Source organism: Tympanuchus pallidicinctus, unplaced genomic scaffold (genome assembly GCF_026119805.1).
Source record: "Tympanuchus pallidicinctus isolate F22 unplaced genomic scaffold, pur_lepc_1.0 scaffold15, whole genome shotgun sequence".
Lineage (NCBI taxonomy): Eukaryota > Metazoa > Chordata > Aves > Galliformes > Phasianidae > Tympanuchus > Tympanuchus pallidicinctus.
In genome coordinates, this window is record NW_026294669.1 from 21,377,489 (window position 1) to 21,397,434 (window position 19,946).

The following is a 19,946-nucleotide window of genomic DNA, read 5'->3' on the forward strand; positions in this document are numbered from 1 at the left end:
CCCCGGCAGGGGCGGGCCGCCGTGTGCCCTTACGTGAGAGGAAGAGGCGGCGCCTGCCCGACGCTGCCAGTAACGGCTGTGCGCCGCGTCTCCACCCCTCAGCGGGCGGCGGTGAGTGCGCCAGGCCAGCGCCGGCGTGGGACCGAGCGGGGCGGGAAGGCGCCGAGCTGAACGCTGGCACGGTTATATCTTTTCTTATCGCCTTCTCTTCCCTCTCCCCGCCTTCCTTCTTCAGCCGATCCGCGCTCCTCTCCCGCTGTCCCCCGTTCGGGCGGGAAAGGCCCGCACCGCGCGCGGCCCGAGGCTAGCAGCCTCGCGGGTGGGGGAAGGGCGGCGGGAAGAAAGCGCCGTCGGCTGCCGCGCGCTCCTGCCGCGCGACGCTGCCGGCCCGCTTTCCCGCCACGTGACCTTTACCCCCCCCTTTCTTCGGGCACCATGTTGGTGGGGCGAGGGCGGCGGGCGGGCTCACAAAATGGAGGTGATACCCGCCGCGCGGGGGGAGCGGGGCGGCCCGGCAGGACGGGGGCAGGGAACCGCCTCCATCTAACCCTCCCCGGAGCGGCGGGGGGACTCATAACACCGCCTGGGCGAGCGGGAACGCCGCGCTCGAGCACGGGGCGCGTAACGCTGCCTCTCGAGTTCCTTGCGGTCGCTTTTCCCCGCGTCGTGGCGCGGCAGCCGCAATGGCGGCGGGGGGCAGGAAGCGGGAGGCTGCGGGCGGGCCGCGCTTCCGCCCCTCGGCGCTCGGCCGCCATTTCGCTGCGCTGCAGAGCGTGGGGGGAGCGCAGCTTCCATTCTGTGCGCGGGGAGCGCCGAGAGCTTAGAGCTGAACTGAGGCGAGGGTGACGAGAAGTGAAAGCCGTTGTTCTGCTCTCCTGCGTGGCTGAGACCCGCAGATGGGCGTTGCGGCGCTTTTCAATCGCTCTTCTTCTGGGCGGGAGCCTTTGGAAGCGGCGAGGCCGCTCGGTGTCCCGTCCTGCTCCTGGCTGAGGTGTAATGGTACACGGAGCTGCGCTTCTCCCTTGCCAGCCCTCCCATCCCGTGGATGTTTGTCACGTGCAGTGAGCGCTGTGGACAAGGGGCATAGTGCAGAGCAGCGGAGCGGGTCGCTGCCATTACCCTTTCTCCACGCCCCCGGCTGTAAACACACACGACATCCATGGCATCCCGCCATGATCCTGGTGGGCAGCACAAAGGAGTGGTTCTGCACAAACCGCGCTCCACGCTTTCCCAACTTGCATTCAAGTAAAGATCAGATCCAGTCTAGGGCGATGATCTGCACCCCGACTAGAGAACAGTGTACTGATGTCCTCTCCCGCTTTTCTTTCCCCTCTCCCCTCAGAACATATATTTTTAGCTCAAGCGTTTGAAAGTATGACGAGTAAAAAAGTGCAGCATTCTCTCTGGGCATTGTGCCCCCTTCCTGGCAAGCTGAACCCTTTGTAGGACTCAGAGCAGAGAAACCAGTAGCTCAAACTAGTTTGTGTTACTGTGTTAAAAGCAGAAAAGAAACCTGATCCCTAAACACAATGGCTAAAAATAACTGTTTTCCATGTAGGCAATTGTTTTATTCCCTTGAACAGTTGTCAAAGGGAGCTATGATGAGTTCAAAGCATGCTTCAGTAAAGTTTGCTAAAATCTTGTGCGTTTTTTTCCCAGCAGATATGCCTGTTGGCATTGGGAAAACTACCAACACGCTTAGAACTGAAGATCTCTTAATTTGCTGACTGAAGTCTTAGAGTTGGCAAGATATGTGGCATGCACACTAGGTCCAAATTTGTCTATACGCAAATAAATGCCAGTATATCTCTGTAGTGTTTTCTGAATAGACAAGGAAATTTCCACCTTGCTTGTCTCTTCAATAACAGTTAAATTCAGTACATAACAATGTTCTGAATATGTTAAAGCTGTTGATATTTCATTTATATTAATTATAAAAATTACTATTCACAGCTTCTTAAACTTTCTGTAAATTGGTGGGATTGAGGCTGTGCTTCAGCTCATGGTATTCATCAGTAATGCAATAATTCTCTTCTGCCCATCGTCACTGTGAGCTATATGTTGGTTAGTTGGAGCCTCACTGGAGAAAGCAGATGGCAAAATCAGAGAAATTTGATACTTTAGGTTACTTGAGAAAGTATCTAGGCTTTTCATGCCTTTGGGATTTGAGAAGTTGAACAGCTCAGGACATTAGGGTACTAAGTATTTCAACTAAATCGACCAATTTGAAGGATTTCAAGACAGGTTTAACTGTAATTAATACGCATGCCTTGATTTTACTTCCTAGAACTTTAAAGTTGTTAAGACATTAAATCATGATACTCATGATTTCACAGTTGGGTTCAATATTAAGATCTTAACTTAAAGCTTAGTTTGAATTTAAATGTAGAATTATAGTCAGAATGAAAATTACTGAAGTATAGTGTAACATTAATTAGGACCGACCTGCTTTTCCCTATGCAATATTTGCAGGAATAGCACTTTACAAACAGAGCAGATAAACCCAACATTTGAAACGTTACAAACAATATACCTAATCTTGACGGCATAGATTACTTGGAAGCAGCACAAGTGTGGTTTTACAGTAGCATATTATTTAGGTAACTACTGTAATGAGTTTCAAGTTACATCTGAAGTAGTAATAAATTGCTGCTAAAGATAGAAGCATAGTAAGAAAGCATGAGTAACTTAACGATCTTGAGGAAACTTGAAATTATAAAGGTTAAGGGGAATGTGATTATTTTTTGTTTTTTCAAATGCTTATGTAGAGATGCACTCACTGAGTTTGTCTACTGAAGTGCTTTTTGTGATGATGTATAACTTCATTAACATTCATTGATACACATTGGGCACGTAAGTGTAGAGTGCAGAGTTGTAATGAAATACATCGTTTTCAAGGGAAGTAATGCAGATGGCCAGTGCTGCAGATTCCTGAGGATCAGCTGTTGGAATTTCTGGTTATGCAAGAATAGAATCACTAAAGGATTCTTCCACTGGTGTTAGTGGAAAATATTTTTCAGCACAGAAACTATTTTGCATCCTTCAGTTTTTCAGTTTGTAGGACGCTGGATTACTGACAGAGTAGGTTATGCATGAGATAATTTTAGTAAGCATTATTTGCAATATGTTTTTTACAATAAAAAAGACAGATTTAAAATCTGGAGTTGCAGGGTTTCATTGTTTAAGAACAAGACTTGTTCATGATAGTTATGTAAGAGACAGCATTTGAAATGAGTGATTCTCTGCAGAGAATCACATATTTTTGCTTTATATTGCACCTATTATTCCAACAGCTGTAAAACACCTTCATCTGGTAGCTGGTGTTCTTTTTGCAGCAACTCCCAGGTGACATAGACTGAGGGTTTTTACCCTTTGAAATGATTGCATTTTTTCTACAATTACCCTTTTCCATTTCCTCTCCTGTAAAGACAAACCTGTGCACTGCAGACAGAGAAGGCCCTGCTTCATCGGAGTTGGGGTGAGTACTGACTTATCCAACCTGTTTTCTAGGTTTCCTAGATCTAAAAGAAAGGCCGAGTTAGAGTACCCTTCCAAAATGGCTGCTATTAAGGAGGAGAGAGAGGTGGAAGATTACAAGAGAAAAGGAAGACGATCATCACAGGTGAGAGCATTGACTTTTTTAATTATAATAAAGGAGCTTTAAGGGGGAGAGGTTTAAAATTAGAAAAAGTAGAACTTAACTGGTTCTATCTGAGCATGAATTCAAAGCTTTTTCTACCTTCTTCATCCTCGTAGCAGAATAATTGTAAAATGCTGTATGTTACTTTGAGCTTTAAGGGGTGGGATTTTAAGTATAGTGGGGAAGTTTTGCTTTTCTAGTTTTCTGTTATAACAAAGCTGATTAATGTATGCTTGCGACTAAAGGTGTAATTTATTTTTTTTAAGAAACTCGTGCATCCTCAGAATATTGACAGGAGGAACTTGATTCTGTCCTATCTTCACAGTCTTGTTTTTAAATAAAAATGGTTGCCTGTTAGTCACTGCAAATGAAAGTGAGGCTGTACTAAGTAAAAATAACTGTTTTCTTTTGCTTCTAGCAGAAATACCGTAGACTGAATAAGGTGCGTAGTATAGAGAAGATGGTGGGTCTGTTCTGGGAGGATGGGAGCTAGTTACCTTGGGGCAGGGTGTGGAAATGGGAGGGGGGTGACTCTCGATACCCTTCAGAATAATTTAAGATCAGCAATGAGGGTGTTAAATAATGCTTGTATGGCTTATCACTGAGACATTTTTGGTTGTGTATTTTCATGTATTTGCCTTCTAACATTACTTTTCCAGGGTGCCTGAATAGTTCAGCTAGCTGAACCCATGTTTCTCTGGTGCTGATATGCCGCTGTCAGGCTGAGAGAGAGACAGTGCATCTTTTTAAAAAAGAAAACAAAAAACCTTTTCGCAGTTACATTTATCCAGTAGCATGTGGTTACTTTGTATCGAAGAGTAGCACACGAAGTCCTACTGCAAAGAACCTCACAGCTGTCTGCTGTTTCTGGACTTGAGATAGAATGTATCGCAGGTCCTCAGCTGCCTACAATGAGGCAGAAATGCACCTACAGGCTACTAAGTTTCTAGAGAAAATGTTTTGCTGAGGAAGTTGTCCGCAGGCTTTCGTCCAGAAGGCAGCCCAGGGTTGGGGACAGTCGCATTGTGGAGGTGTAGGTGCTGATGAGCTCATGTTAGCTCCCATGTAGAGGTGCAGTGCAGGGGAGGTTGCCATGTGAAAGAGAACCTGTAGAGCCACCGCAGCTACAGAGCACTGAGTGGGCAGAGACCTGCTGTGTGAAAGCTGGGATTCCTGTAAACTGAAGAAATTGTCATGTATCTACAGTGCTATTGGTAAAAATACTGTGGGATGTTAGCAAAACTTAGGATTTTTACAGGAATGGCAGAGTGCTGCTTGTTACTGTTCTTTCATCCAGGAAAGGTACAGGTAGACTGAGCCAAGTATTCGTGATTTCGTGTGAGGTGTAAGAGTGTGTAATTTGATTTTGATCATGAAAGAACTGCATGGAGAGATCCAGATGCCTTCCCGCCCCCATCCCCCCTCAAGAAAAAAGCTGGCCTCTCACTGCTGTCTGCCTGCAGGGGCAGCCCAACCCCCACCCATCAGTCTGGGTGCTTGTGCCCTGCTGCTGCAGTGCTGGGACGTGGCCGGGTGGCGTGACTGCGCCTGCGTGCTCCTGCTGTGCCTTGGCCCTGCCCCTCTGGCTCCATATTGAGTGGAGGAGACAGATCGCTCACAAAATGGAGGCGGCCTGCGCCGTGTAGGGCTCGCGCTTGAGGAGAAAGTAGGTCGTTACGGCAGGAAAGAGGGCTCCCCGCCTCCTCAGAACGTATTAATTTCTTAGAGAAAGCCTTTACACTGCTTAGGTGGAGAAATGAAGTTTCTTTCCCGATTGCTAACTGCAGGCAGACTCGGCTCTGCCATCCCCACCCCCTCCCTGAAGGAGGTGCAAAATGGCGTGCGGGTCTGCAGTGCTGAGTGGGAGGGAGCTGCGGGAGCAGCACGGTGTTGAGGGGGAGGGGTGTCACATTTCCTACCCGTGGAGACTGCTATTGTGGCTAGGTCATAGCAGAAGGATTGAGAAATAGCGTCATGCATGACAGAACAGAATGCTGCCAACCCGAGAGATGCTTATCTCCTGTGAGAACAAAATGCCTGGAAAATAGCTCATAGCTGTGAGGTACTGCCTTCTATTTCTGTAGGGCATTCCTCTGACGTGGATATATTCTGAGGATAATAATCTCGTGGAAGAGAGAACTGCAAGTGTTTTTTTATTTCCATGTATAAGAGCGACTGTTCATTTTCATGGGATAAAAATAAACAAAAAAGGGCTTTGATTTTCATTTCTGGAGTGATCTGGAATTCTGTGATCTTCTGAGGTAGAAAAGATCTGAATTACTATTTGGCAACTACATGGCTTTAAGTAGTCTTAGAGAACAATGAAAGTCTGGTTTTTGTGTTTCTGGATTTGGAGAAGTCTAGATTCATCAAAATAGTAAACTTAAGAGAACTTGTATCACGAGTGTTCAAAGCACATAAAAATCCCAGCTGTAAAATAACCAGCTAAAAATTAAGTAGGTACAAAGAAATGCAGTTAGGAGCAGAAAACAGTATTTCACTTACCCTAAAGCACCTTCTGTATGCAGTATGTTAACCCTTCAAGATTTTAAGTTTTCCTGTAATTGAAAGGGAGGTTTTTTAAATCGTACTTTTGTAGGCTAGACCACTTAGTAGAAAAGAAGCTTTAACTTTAGCTAAGAGGCCATGGACTGCTGGCTATTTTATATAATATTCTGGTAGTAATGAAGTTGGTGCCTTAGACTAAAAGTTGTTGATGAAAATGCTGGAGCCTGCTTTTGCTCTAAAGGATCCATGTCCCAGGTTGCTTCTCGTAATCGTAGGCGCAGTTTCCTGCAGTGCAGCCCAACACCTGGAAAACAACGGACCTGTAAAGCAGCGTATAATTCTGAAATTGTCTTTTGCCAAGTATTGCTTCATAGTATGAATTGCTCTGTAGGGTGGTTGTGTAGCACTCAAAGGAGTGTAGGTTTTTGTGACCAACTCTTGCACTACCACGCTTCTTATTTAAACTGGCAGAAGCTAAAGCACTTCACTTACAAGCTTGAAGCAAGGCTGCTTCAATATTACAAGTCTGTGGCTAGTTTTATGTAGTTCATCTCTGAGGATTGTGCTGCTTCTAGTCAGCTTAGACCACTGCAACAGAAACAGTGAAGCCCACTGTGCGTTACTACTGCAGAATTGAAGTTGTATGCTGGTGTAGCTTGCCAGCAGCATGGCCACCCAGCACCTTGCTGTGAAGTGTCCTGCACTTGTAAAGAGACCATATTGCAAAATAAGACTTCAATGTGATTACTTGTTAGTAGACTCCTTTGTCTTGGGATGAGAGAAAGTTGTAGGTGATTTTTTACAAACTCCTTTCAGATGTGCAGAGCTATTTCCTGCATAACTAAAATACTGTGTAACACTGAAAGAAAGCAGAAACATGAAGGCACTTATTTACAAGCCCACTTTACTTTGTCTTTGGAGGACTGGGCTTGAAAATCAGCATGTATTAAAATGTGACTGATGGCATGTAGGTGATACCATCAAAAGCTTCAGTTTCTTTTGCTATGGTACAAGTCGTACTTGACTTGTTTTCCCCATTCTTGGTTATTCATTATTCTTTTTTCTGTAAGACAAAAGAAAGCCACATACGTACTTCTACTTTTTTGCTGTCATGTGCTGAACTAATAGTTACTGAAGAACAAAATCTGAAATGTTAAGGAATTAAGAGTTGACGAATCTTCTTTCAAATGTGTGTGTTTTAAAAGGGTTTTAATACAAATGTTCCTAAAACACTAGATGTTTAATTTGAACGATAACTTTTTTTATCACATTTGTATACTGCGATTCTAATTCTTTGATAGCTGCTTGCAGTTGTGCTTCATGAAGTGTTAGAGCTTCCCTTTATCTAGCAGTACTTCATTGCTAATCCCTATAGAACAACATGCAACTCCAGTACAGGATAGGCATGAAATGAATGCATTTCCATGGGGGAAGGAAAGAAGCAAGCAAGCTACTTACTGCATTGAGATCTTTTACTGTTGTTTGCATTTGAGCATTCTTGAGCTGTTAGCTGCCGTTTTAATTAAAATCACACTTCATTAAGTGTTGAACTTAACTGTGCTGCTGTCTAAAATCATTAGAAGACATTATGTTAATGTGTTCGACCTATTTGTAGTTACATGCACAGATAAGTTTTAGTAATGCTGTGAAATTTTAATTCTGTTGCTTGTATTCAAAATATGTATTTTATTTTTTTTTATTTTTGTAGGGCCATGAGCCTAAGGAGCCAGAGCAGTTGAGAAAGCTGTTCATTGGAGGTCTGAGCTTTGAAACAACAGATGATAGCTTGAGAGAGCACTTTGAAAAATGGGGCACACTCACGGACTGTGTGGTAAAGTGTCCAAAATTAGTTTGTGCTTTTGAAAGGACATAGGTTCTTAATGTAGTACAGAAATGCAGAGCACTCCCCTGTGTTTTTAGGTGATGAGAGACCCACAAACAAAACGTTCCAGAGGCTTTGGCTTTGTTACTTACTCTTGTGTGGAAGAGGTGGATGCGGCCATGAGTGCTCGACCACATAAGGTTGATGGACGTGTGGTTGAACCAAAGAGAGCGGTTTCAAGGGAGGTAAGTTAGGGTTTTTGTTGAACATATGTCATACTCTCTACCTACTGAAGAGGCTCAATGTAATTTTTGGTGTTGCAGGATTCTGTAAAGCCTGGGGCGCATCTCACAGTAAAGAAAATATTTGTTGGTGGCATTAAAGAAGACACAGAAGAATATAATTTAAGGGAGTACTTTGAAAAATATGGCAAGATCGAAACGATAGAAGTCATGGAAGACAGGCAAAGTGGAAAGAAAAGAGGCTTCGCTTTTGTAACTTTTGATGATCATGATACAGTTGATAAAATTGTTGGTATGTAGTTCTTTAATGGGAAGTGACTTAGAGAATAGAAGTGCAGCTTAACCTCTCAAAAAAGCTGTTCGTGGAGTATAAGATATTGGCATGATTAACTACTTGGACTGTAGTAAGAAGCAAGGTAGACAACATTCCTTTGAAAAGTGTGCTCGTGCCTTATAGTAGCTTACTGTGAGTTGTACTGCACACTGCTTTCAGTTATGTGGAATTACTCTAACTGTCCCATTTCATGTTTTTCTCTAGTTCAGAAATACCATACTATAAATGGTCATAACTGCGAAGTGAAAAAAGCACTCTCAAAACAAGAGATGCAGACTGCCAGCTCTCAGAGAGGTAAGTTTGGAGTTATGCAGGGTTATTGTACTTAACTGGTTTTCAATTAATGTAATTAAAGTAAAATACTTTGCAGGTCGTGGGGGTGGTTCCGGCAACTTCATGGGTCGTGGAAATTTTGGAGGTGGTGGAGGAAACTTTGGCCGAGGAGGCAACTTTGGTGGGAGAGGTAAATTGAGATGTTTCTAAAGCGTGATTTCTGGTGTGGTTGTGTCTGTTTTCCTGAACACATGCTAAGTATTTAAGCCAACGACTTCATCTGTTTTGTGTTCCAGGAGGCTATGGGGGTGGTGGTGGCGGTGGTGGGAGCAGAGGAAGCTTTGGGGGTGGTGACGGATACAATGGATTTGGTGATGGTAAGTGTATTGCTGTGTCTCCATGCCCTCCTCCCCCCCTTCCCCTTCCAAAATTGGGCTGCTATAAGTCTTACTTCTGTCTGCCTTGGAAGTTAATTCTGCTTTGGTCATGTTTCGTACATTGTAGTGCTGTGAAAAGTTCAGATTTGTGTCCCCTCCAAGATAACGGATGGGAAAAAAAAATACTTTCATGTCATGAGGTCATGCAGTTGCTTGTAGTTCATGATCAGTCATGATTGTGAACAATAAAAAGAAGTTTCTGGTGTCACTTGAGATAACTAAAAGCAGTGACCATCAACTTTTTGGTCAACTGTAAGACTTGCTGATCACTGTCTTTTTCATAATGTATGAGCATCCAGAATGCACCTGAAGAGAACTGTGCAAGTTTTCAAACAGCTGTGGTAATCTCATTTTTATGGGGGAGGAGGGAATGAGAGAAGTAGCACGTAGTTAATGGCATCTTGATTCTGCAAGCAGATATAATATTGACTTCTTTTGGACCAGTTTCACAGTTCACAATTAATTTCATTGGTATGACTGAGAACATTAAGTCTCTCATACTCTCTTGGTGACTTGAATTATTACTATCGTTTTAAAGGCATCTAGTAACTTTTAACACAAGTTTAAATAAAGCTGTGTCTAGATGAAGCATGTCTGGCCTGCAGGCTGCACGTGACCAGGGACAGCTAGGAATTAGCCCTGCCCCTTGCTGTGCCAGCATGGCAGCAGCTCTTTGCTGCTCAGTAGTTTGCCCTGGCCTTGGGTGCACACTCATCACTCAGCAACAGCCAGAACATCAACCCTGGACAGTTACTCATCAGTCACTGCAGCCCAGGCAAACCAAGTGGTTGCACTCTGATGATCTAGGTAAAATCTGTGAACTTTTGATGGCTCTTGTCTGCTGAGTAGTCTCAGCTCAGAGGAATAAAGAGTGGCAGCAGCGACGGCTGCTTATGCAAAGAATGTGATGTGTGATAGTGGAAGTCAGCTGAATTAAAAAAAAAATAACAATGATTTTTTTGTTTAGATTAAATAGTTTGGTTAAATGATTCAACAGTGATGATGAACACAGTGTGGCGGGAAATGCTGTGGGAGTTTTGTGTGTTTGTGTGACTTCAGCTGTCTTTAGCGGACTTTACAGGATTTTGCTTTGATGTGCTTAGGTTGTCTCTTCTTGTATTCAAAGGTGGCAACTATGGAGGTGGTCCTGGCTATGGCAGCAGAGGGGGTTATGGTGGTGGTGGAGGACCAGGATATGGAAACCCAGGTGGTGGATATGGAGGTGGAGGAGGAGGATACGATGGCTACAATGAAGGAGGAAATTTTGGAGGTGGTAAGATGCTAGCTCAAATTAGCTGACCCTTTTTTCATTCAGATCTGAGTAGCAGAGTGCAGAATTGCTGTGTTACACGATTAAAATTCTCTTCCTTCTGGATCCACTTGGATTAAATTATGCAACACTAATTTGCTTGGAACTTATTTTTCAAAAGGCAGCTGCTGTGAATGTGTGGTGGTGGAGTAGGAGAATTTCAGTTGTTATCCATTTGAAATATGCTGTTGCGTATCAGTTTGTACCACGTAGATCTTGTCCTCCTTTGTAGGGACTAAATGTCTTAAGTTCATGGAAGCTTTCTTTATTGTCTGGTTGTGAAATGAGGTTCCTCAGTTATTTTTATAAAAGCAGTTCTTTTACCTATTTTGTCTTTTGAAGTAACCAGGTACCACGTTATTACGTGGCTATTGTACAGCATAAGCAAGCGTGAAACCTTGATGAGTATGCAATGGCATGGAAGGCAGTAAATACAAGTCTAGCTGTGTCCTGTTAAATCAGTTGAGCTATGTTCTTATTCTGTGTTCTTAGTGTTAATATCTTTGCAGGAGTTTCAAAATGATCTGGTTAACTTCTAAATATACAATTACTTCTGTAGAGGCCTTTAAGGATATGTTTCTTGCCAGGATATACCACAAACACTAAGGTTCTTTACTAGAATTTGGGGGGAAGAAGCAGTAAGTGCGTGCAAAGACCTAGTGCGAGTTTAGGGGGTTAAGCTGCAAAATCTACTGCACACTTGTTAATACCTTCTGGTGTATATAGGTGCCCACTACAGTTTTATCACTTCTTACAGCAAATAAAAATTACTCTTGGCTTGTGGCTGATGTGATTGTCATGTACAGAGCACTGAACAGTGGAAGAATGATGGTGAAACCAGGTGTTTTTCTGAGTTAGGAGGCCTTAACTTGGGCCTTCTGTGTTAATTTCAAATTGCTACTCAAATCTGTTTGAACTTTGTAAGATAGACTGTGCTATTTTTTATCTTCAGTGATGGAACAACTTCTAATCTTTGGAATGCTAAAGGTTTTGCTGTCATTTGTGCATTGCAGGTAGAAGTAGCATGCTCAATGCTCGCAAGTCTATTTTAAATAGCTGTTGCAATTTATGCTGAACGTCACAGTTTCACAAACTTCATGAATTTATTTCAGGTAATTATGGTGGCAGTGGAAACTACAATGACTTTGGTAACTACAGTGGACAGCAGCAGTCCAATTACGGTCCCATGAAAGGTGGTGGCAGCTTTGGTGGTAGAAGTTCAGGCAGTCCCTATGGTGGTAAATATATTTCTGCACAAAAAACCCTTTGTTTAAGCTTGCTTGGTATTTCTTAGGTTTCAGTATGGACTGGGTTTTGTTTTTTGTGCAGGTGGTTATGGATCTGGAAGTGGAAGTGGGGGCTATGGTGGTAGAAGATTCTAAAAATGCTACCAGAAAAAGGGTAGGTGTAATGCATATTTATAATGATGATGAATAATGTACAACTGTTCACTGAGAGTAATAATTTTCTTATCCTGTATTCAACAGGCTACAGTTCTTAGCAGGAGAGAGAGCGAGGAGTTGTCAGGAAAGCTGCAGGTTACTTTGAGACAGTCGTCCCAAATGCATTAGAGGAACTGTAAAATCTGCCACAGAAGGAACGATGATCCATAGTCAGAAAAGTTACTGCAGCTTAAACAGGAAACCCTTCTTGTTCAGGACTGTCATAGCCACAGTTTGCAAAAAGTGCAGCTATTGATTAATGCAATGTAGTGTCGATTAGATGTACATTCCTGAGGTCTTTATCTGTTGTAGCTTTGTCTTTCTTTTTTCTTTTTATTTTCCCATTACATCAGGTATATTGCCCTGTAAATTGTGGTAGTGGTACCAGGAATAAACAAATTAAGGAATTTTTAACTTTTCAATATTTGTGTAGTTCAGTTCTTCCACATTTGGTACAGAGAACTCTATAACAGAAATAAAATGTAGTTTAGGGTGTTTCCTTGTTAGTAGAGAAGATTAATGCATTTCTCAATTACTATTTTGTATTAATTTAAAGTTAACAATAGAAACACCTATTGATTTGCAGTCTTAAGGGGTCTAGTCTCAGTGTATATATGTAACTGTCATTGATAAGAGTTACATAGGCATACAGAGGGAGAACATCTGTATGTTGCATTATAGTTTGTTTAGATGTATAACTAGGATTGAGTTATTCAAATTAGTGTTTGTGAATTATAGAACTAAGCTTTACCTTCAAATGAAAATTTCAAATTACTTTTTGGTTTGTGCATATTTTTTTAATTTGTAGTTCTGTATTAGTAGTAGCGCTTCAAGAAATTAAGGCATGATAAATATTTTAACAAGACCAACTTTAGTCACACTCAAGCTGTCTCCAGTCTCATTTGAGATGTATAAGGGATAACTGCAGTTGCTGAAGTTCTGGGTGAAGAGAAAAAGAAACTTGCTTTTTACCTTTTTATTTATTGTAATTCCCGAGAAGTCAAGGTGGGGTGGGAATCAAGTGCCTGTTTCCTTGGGATATACAATGATTCTGTTTCAATAAAACTATACTTTGGGAGGGTGGCTTGGAATTTTCATCCCCTTCCTTTCTCCCCTTTCCCCGCTCCCTCACACCGGACTGTGCTGTTTCAATTAAATGAGGCATCATAGTGAGAGTAATAGGTATGTTCCTAAATAACTTAATGGCTATATACTTTCTTGCATGCACCCTAGGCAATTTTCTGGACACATTCATCTGACTGGGAGCCAAGGGTAGCACAGGTGTAATCACTGACAGTCCCAGGTAATGGCGTTCCAAAAGCCCATTCACGAGGGGCTATAAGTAGCATAGTTTTCAAGCTTTTTCCCTTATGAATATCTAAGCTCAGGTAAGAGCTTGAGGATGAACCAAAACACGATCTGGTTATATTTTACTGACCAGTAATGCTTCCCACAGCATAGAATGGTGCAGTTTTAAATTTCCAGAGGTAGAACGATAGTGTTTTATACAGTTGATTTGATGCACTGGAGTAGCAAAATCTTATCAGCACATCTGGCTAGAAATTGTACTCAATTCTCATTACTGAACTCCAAATTAAGGCACTACAATCTCTGCTTTTCTCAGCTGATGTCACTTCTCTCTCAACTATTGCCAGGACAGTGCTTTCTGACAATTGAGACTCAGAAGAGTAGGGATACAGTCAATAGAAGAAATGTTCAGACACTTGACAATATGTGATATTGGAAATTACACCTGTTTCACTTCTGGGTCAATGTGCAGTATAAGGTAAATGCGATTCCAGTGTAGGAATGAATCTGCAAAGATGTATGAAATGGCTCAAGGCATAATCAGTCATATTAATATAATTTTAAGAAGTTATTAGAAAAATGAGTGTGTTGCTTGGAAAAAAAAATTAAACAATGTTATTTGAACACTGTTACTGAGTGTATTTAGACTGCAGTACACTAAAACAAGGAACCACTGTCAAGATGTTAGCCTCCAAACTGGATTTCAAAGTCTGCTTATTCTTTTCTGTGGAGTTTTAAACTAACTTAAAAGCGAGAATTGCTGATGCAGTGAACATTCTGTTGTTGTACGTAATTTGGGCTTGTGGGGAGGGCGGGTGGGGGAAGGTTGTATTTCAATAAAGGCATTTTTTTAAACAACCCACTTGGAGTTTGAAAACACATTAAAAACTAAAACATCTCACTAGGGAGTGAGCCACCCAACTGCTGACTTGCTTTGTACGTTGCTACACCTAGAAGATGTGTAGATTTGTAACTGGGGCCTGCATCTGGTTGCAGGGACAACTGGAGAATGGGTTGATGTCCCTTCTGACAATGGATATGGTATTTCTAAAAGTTTTAGAATGTATTGACAGTGTTCTTTTTAACAGGCCCTCTTGTAGCTGTACTGTGACAACAATGTTAACTTTGAAAAATAGTGTCATAATAAACTTTATGAACAAGATCTGTATGCAACCTTTTAAGAGATGGAGTGTGTAAGTGACCGCTTTGTAGGTGGGTGGGGTAGCTTAGCTGTTGTTTGTGATGTGGAAAAGTGTGAGCTGTGAGGACAGTGATTAACCGGTTTTAAAGAACCTAGGATGTACTTCTTTGATCCGTACTGTGTTAAGGAGACCCATAAGACAGGAAGGACTTCAGCAGCCTTTTGAGTATGGAGAAGTCAGCATAATTAAAGAATGACAAGGCAGCAGGAGCGACAGCTTCAACTTCCAGAAAAGTGAAGGCATAAGATACTGTGCTGATAGTGAGCAGCTTTCCAAAGTCTAGTTAAATCTGCTTGTCACAGCTGAAATATCGAAGAAAGTCTAGCAAGAGTTCTTCACCTTTTGGAACCTCCTTGAGTGATAGCTACTTGAGTTGACTCAAAATCAATAGGTCTAGCATTTAGACCTGAAAGGAAGGGCAATGAGCATAGGTAAGGTTTGCCTTTAACATTTTTCATGAATTAAAGAGTAGTTGGAGGTTTTGAAAACAAGGTAAGAGTAATTTCTTTAATTTTCAGGTTGAATGAGAAGCTGCTGCTTGACAAAATGGGGAATGTCTTGCACATCCTCTTCCATTGAAGGTTTCTGACTGGGTAAGATTGTAGTGCATAGTAAAATGTGTTTTTTGCTTATTTCCTTCTAGGCTTTCCCTGACCAGCCTTTTGATAGCAGGGAAAGCTTTAAGTATAAAGGAGCAAGTGTTCCAAAGAATGCCGTCCACTGTTTCTTGTTCTGGATTAGGGGTGTGGGCTGACATAATTGCTGTTCAAGAATCTTCCATTCCTGGCAGGTACAATAACGCTATGTCAGAGATCAACAAAATAGCGATGATAAATGGTTATAAATAATGTGCTCTAATTACCATTAGGAGTGCACTTCCTTTTTTTTTGAGAACGTGTTCTTGAAACTCAGGTGCCATAGAAGGGCTCGGATATGTAAGCTGTTCCTCACAGTCCAAAGTAGTTGTGTAGCTCTAATTGACATTAAGACATTCTGCGTTTATGTGATCAATGATTTTCCTTCCTAATAAATGCCTTGCCATACCAAGCAGGTTGTACTTAAACACAGAGTTCCCTTTCGGATGTTTTGGTTCTTTCAGGGTAGGTTTGTGGAGGCTAATATTCTAAAGTGATACCCAGCTGAAAGCACCGCTCTATATGGATGAATAGCAATGAAATCAATTCATGGATTTTATTTGTTTATGGTGGGTTTTTTTCTTTTGCATGTGGGTTCTTAACTCTTGGAATGTGTATTTCCTATTCGGCTGTATCCCAGGACTATCCCGTACCTGTAAGAGTCTTTAATTTAAAAAGTCCTTTGGATAGTAGTGAACTGAACTTCTCAGTACCTCTTTGCATCTTTGCAGTATTTTTGAAAAGTCTGTTTCTGTTTTTGTGCTTAACTTACTCAGAACAAGACAAATGGAATACATGCAGTTCAGGACTTGGCCATATTGCAGACTGATTCCAGTAGCTGAACTTGCTAGCAGCTGTCTGAACAGCTAGAAAACAAACTTCATGTTGGAACACATACAATCAGAGGTTAACTTGAAGTATTTTTACAATGGTAATGTGCAATTTTCATATAATCAGGAGATACTTAGTGAATGGAAATCTCATAGTGAGTATATACTTAAATACAGTGTTGACAAATGTTTTTACTTAGGGGTGAGCCAGAATTAAACCTGCTGCAGTGAGATCACAGGCTCCTTAGTATAGCACACTAGGTAGCTTGTTGTAGGTGACTTGCTTGCTATCTTACCTAGAGGTGAAAAGCACCTTAGTTTTCTCTCTGCTATGCAGTGTTGTCCTTGTGAGCTGATGCAGTCATTCAATGCCACAAGTCACCAGGGAAAGCATTCATGTGCTCAGTTTGTACAAAGGTATTTGTCCATTGGGGGAAGGTGGCAATTTTTTAAAAGGAAAGGTCCTGGAAAAATGGGTAAGTTCTACTGAACAAAAATTTCTAGCTTGCATTCCAGTACTCAGTACAGCAGCCTAGTAAAGCCTTACCCCTCCATACTGTTGCCTTTAGGTTTTTTTGCACCAAGCATGTGCAAAGATATTCCTTGAGCTATTTTTGCAGTTGGTTTTGTAGCACTCCTATTAGGTTGATTGGCTTCAGTTACGCATACCTCATGGGTTGTTTTTTTGTTTGTTTTGTTTTTCTTTCAGAAATAAAACTTCTCAAAGATGATCAAATCCTTAAGGCATGTTTGATCAAGCATTTTTTTGCCCAAGAGACACACTTCCAAGAGTTAAGGACATTATTTTTCTCTAGCAGCTGTAAATGGAGATGTAAGGATGTGAAAATAAAGTTGCAAAGTATTGCAGCTCTGTAGAAACTTATTAAATACCTAAAACTGTATGTTAACTCGAAAGCCATTTGTCCTTCCAGGTAGTAAACGTATTTGCCCAGAATGAGCCCAGGCTGATGCAGATGCGATAAATTGTTTGTTATTAGACAATACCGAAACACCATGGCATCTTAACTTTGATATCCTTTGAATGTTTTACTATGGGAATGGGAATGCTCCTCCTCTTCCAAGTGTTGCTTGTGTGATGTACTGACGTACTGGTTTTGCTTCCTGCATTTAAGCCATTAACTTTTATTCGCAGACTGTCTGCATTACAACGGAGCATTCACATATCAGTCTGTGATCTCTGACAAATATTTGTATCTTGTGTGAAGCATGAAAGATCTTGAGTATCACTAAAATGCAGATATCTGATGGATGGATTCTTTTTCTGCTGTGGGTGCTACAGGTTGACATCTCTGTCTAAGATTAGCTTTTTCCTCATCTAAAAATCCAACTATCTCCGTAGAAGAAAAATGACCTTCATGTAGAAGACAATACTGGAAGATTGGAAACAGAATAATATATTAAAATAACTGGCAAAGACTTCAAGAGCAATGGTGCTAGTATGGTGATATCTGATCCTTGTGGTTAAACAAGTTCAAAAAGTATGGAAGTGAAAAATTTCAGTATAGTCCATAATGGATTGAAATGTTAAAATACTTCATTTTTGTATCAAAATAAAGTGTATGTTGTCAAATGACTCACAATCTTAAATGTGTTGCCCTCACTTTTGTTTAGTGCTGAGAGGAGTACGAAGTAAACTTAATGTACTGCAATGCAGTGGTGGGATCGTTGTTCAAACCAGAGCCTGCAAGTCAGAAGTTAATTCACTTAGATTCAACTCAGCTCCTGAGCTTTAGTTATAATGGCTTTGCAATGGAATGATTTGATCAAGAAAAAAAAGGTCTCCATGTGGAGGCTTGTCAGCATGTGAGGTCAGAATTGCGATGCATGAGAATTTACATGATGTGGCAGCGCCCCTGGTCGTTCCCAGGTTTGGGAGCACATCCTGTACCTTGGTTATGATCATAAAATGAAAGACTTGCGACCTAATATTTTCACGTAGACTTGAATGATCTAATGCAGAACATTTCTCCCTTAATGTTGTTAGTTGTAAGCACAAATGCCATTGTGATCGTGATGGGGAAAGTTCGGCTTTGTACTGAATGCATGTTGTGGTCTGAGTTACTTCAGACTGACTTTTTGCCAGCGGAATTCAAACAAGGTTTTTCTACATTAACTGTGTTCTTTTTATTGCACTTCATCATATTTTTTATCTTGGTAATGGAGTGAGCAAGCCTGTATCACAGCAGACCCTGCAGAGGCTCTAAGAATGTTTGTCTTAGACTTTTGCATTAGTGCTAAATAAGTACCAAATTAAAATGCAGGGCAGGGGCTTATCATGGACTGCTTTATACCCAAATTGTGATTAAAATACCAGTGTTTCATCTAGAGAGAATGTTTTCTTTTCAAGCCCTTGATAACCTAGATAATGGGAGGGGGGTAGGAGAGAGGAAAGGGGAGGCAAGCATCTTACTGTACTCTGCTGTACTGTACTGTTAGATGTACCTGTATTAGAGCTACTGTGTATCGCTGTTGAATGACAGCTCAGGGCCGTAGCTTAGTATGATCTTTTTACTAGTGCTTATACTTTAAAATTGCCATTCTCAGTAATGCTTTAGATCACCTTGCTTTAAATGGTTCCAAAGTCACGTTCTTCTAGTGTTTCAGACAGCTTCGATGACTCCTACGGAAGTTTTCCTTCCTTGGCAGTACTGCATTAAATTCAATACAGGCATAATGAACAGCAGTCACAAGAAAAATAGCCCGTGCTCCTGTGATATCTTTGGTTTAATTTACCTGGTGACTGACCGCTCTATCTAGAGCAAATAAACCTGCTTAATCTGTCAATCCTGGCTTTCAGGTTTTGAGCCATTGGTATTGACAATTTGCTCAACAAAGTGATGTCCTCTTGCCTTCAGAGTAAGTCAAGGACTCTGCAGGGGGATGGACTCATGTGCTATTAACATAAAATTTGGTAAACAAGGTAAGTGCAAGTCAAGTCACCTGGATTTCTATTGACCAACAAATACCCTCTGCAGAAACAAACATCTCTACTCAATGTGAAGGGCAGTATTCCTAGTGTTTCCAAGACACTCACAGATCTTGGGAGCAGCTGAGCTTAGAATGTCTTTCCTTTTTTTCCCTCCTGTCTCCTTGTGTGAGCTGCAATTGTTGCAGTGCTTATGTGCAAGAATTGGCTGCTTTGTTGCACCAGTTTTCTGAAGAGTGAAAGACCCAAATTGCTGTGTAGCAGTTCAGAGTGTGGTTGGGAACAAGCAGCCATGTGCAGACAGTGGAGAAGATGAAGAGGGAAACTTTTGACAGTCCTTCCACTTTTGGTAGCAGTGAGCTGACAAATCAGCCCAGGCTGTTTTAAGGATCTGCATCACTACAGGAAATGGCCACAAGAAATCTGTGGTTGGGCCACACCAAAGTGCAGCCAGGCCTCTCCAGATTTACCTTAGTATGAGGACTAATAGTGCAAATGAGAGCACCTTGCCAGCAGGATTCTCTTGGTACAGTTTCTCAAGGCTTAATAGCTTGTATTCTGTCAAAAGAAAAAAAGAGACATGCCTGTGGGGATAATCTCTGTTACTCTTCAGCTGTGTTAGATAAGATTGAAAGTTAGGATAGTATTTTTCCAGCATCAGATACTGACCTGCTCACAGCTGCTTTTGAGAATGCGTTATTTATAGAAAAGGGAAGAATAATTGTAAGAGTGGAAACTACCGTTCTTGCTCAAGGGCTACTCTTCCTATTGACTGCAGATACGATGGTTCAGATTTTTACCAGCACAAGTGCAATCCTTGTTTCCTAGCATAACGCTTAGACTTATTTAGCTATATGAAATGCATTTAATGTGGTTCTAAAAGCAGAAACAGTTTTCACAGCATTAAGGTGAATGTCCTGACTTAAAAAAAAAAAAAATTATAAGAAATAAGTTGAAATTGAAATTGTCTTGTACTTATTGGGCTGTACTTATTGACTCCTGCTGACTTCACTGTAT

General features: G+C 41.5%; 1 protein-coding gene across 20 annotated transcripts; it reads left to right on the top strand.

Moving 5' to 3' along the window:
• The first annotated feature begins 2 nt into the window (after positions 1-2).
• Positions 3-17,590, top strand: HNRNPA3 (heterogeneous nuclear ribonucleoprotein A3). 20 transcript variants are annotated; one of them, XM_052675986.1, is made up of 15 exons: positions 61-182; positions 3,511-3,622; positions 4,059-4,082; positions 7,857-7,979; positions 8,069-8,215; positions 8,294-8,504; positions 8,751-8,840; positions 8,902-9,009; positions 9,116-9,196; positions 10,383-10,529; positions 11,678-11,803; positions 11,895-11,966; positions 12,053-13,793; positions 15,036-16,814; positions 16,915-17,590. In XM_052675986.1, the coding sequence occupies exons 2-12, from the start codon at positions 3,557-3,559 to the stop codon at positions 11,945-11,947; spliced, it is 1,176 nt and encodes a 391-aa protein (XP_052531946.1). In that variant the 5' UTR covers positions 61-182; positions 3,511-3,556; the 3' UTR covers positions 11,948-11,966; positions 12,053-13,793; positions 15,036-16,814; positions 16,915-17,590. The 20 variants fall into 20 exon arrangements, with proteins under 20 accessions (XP_052531950.1, XP_052531949.1, XP_052531961.1 ...); XM_052675984.1 differs by having other exon boundaries at positions 15,036-15,110; positions 15,929-17,590; XM_052675987.1 differs by having other exon boundaries at positions 15,036-15,110; positions 16,692-17,590.
• Positions 17,591-19,946: the final 2,356 nt, after the last annotated feature.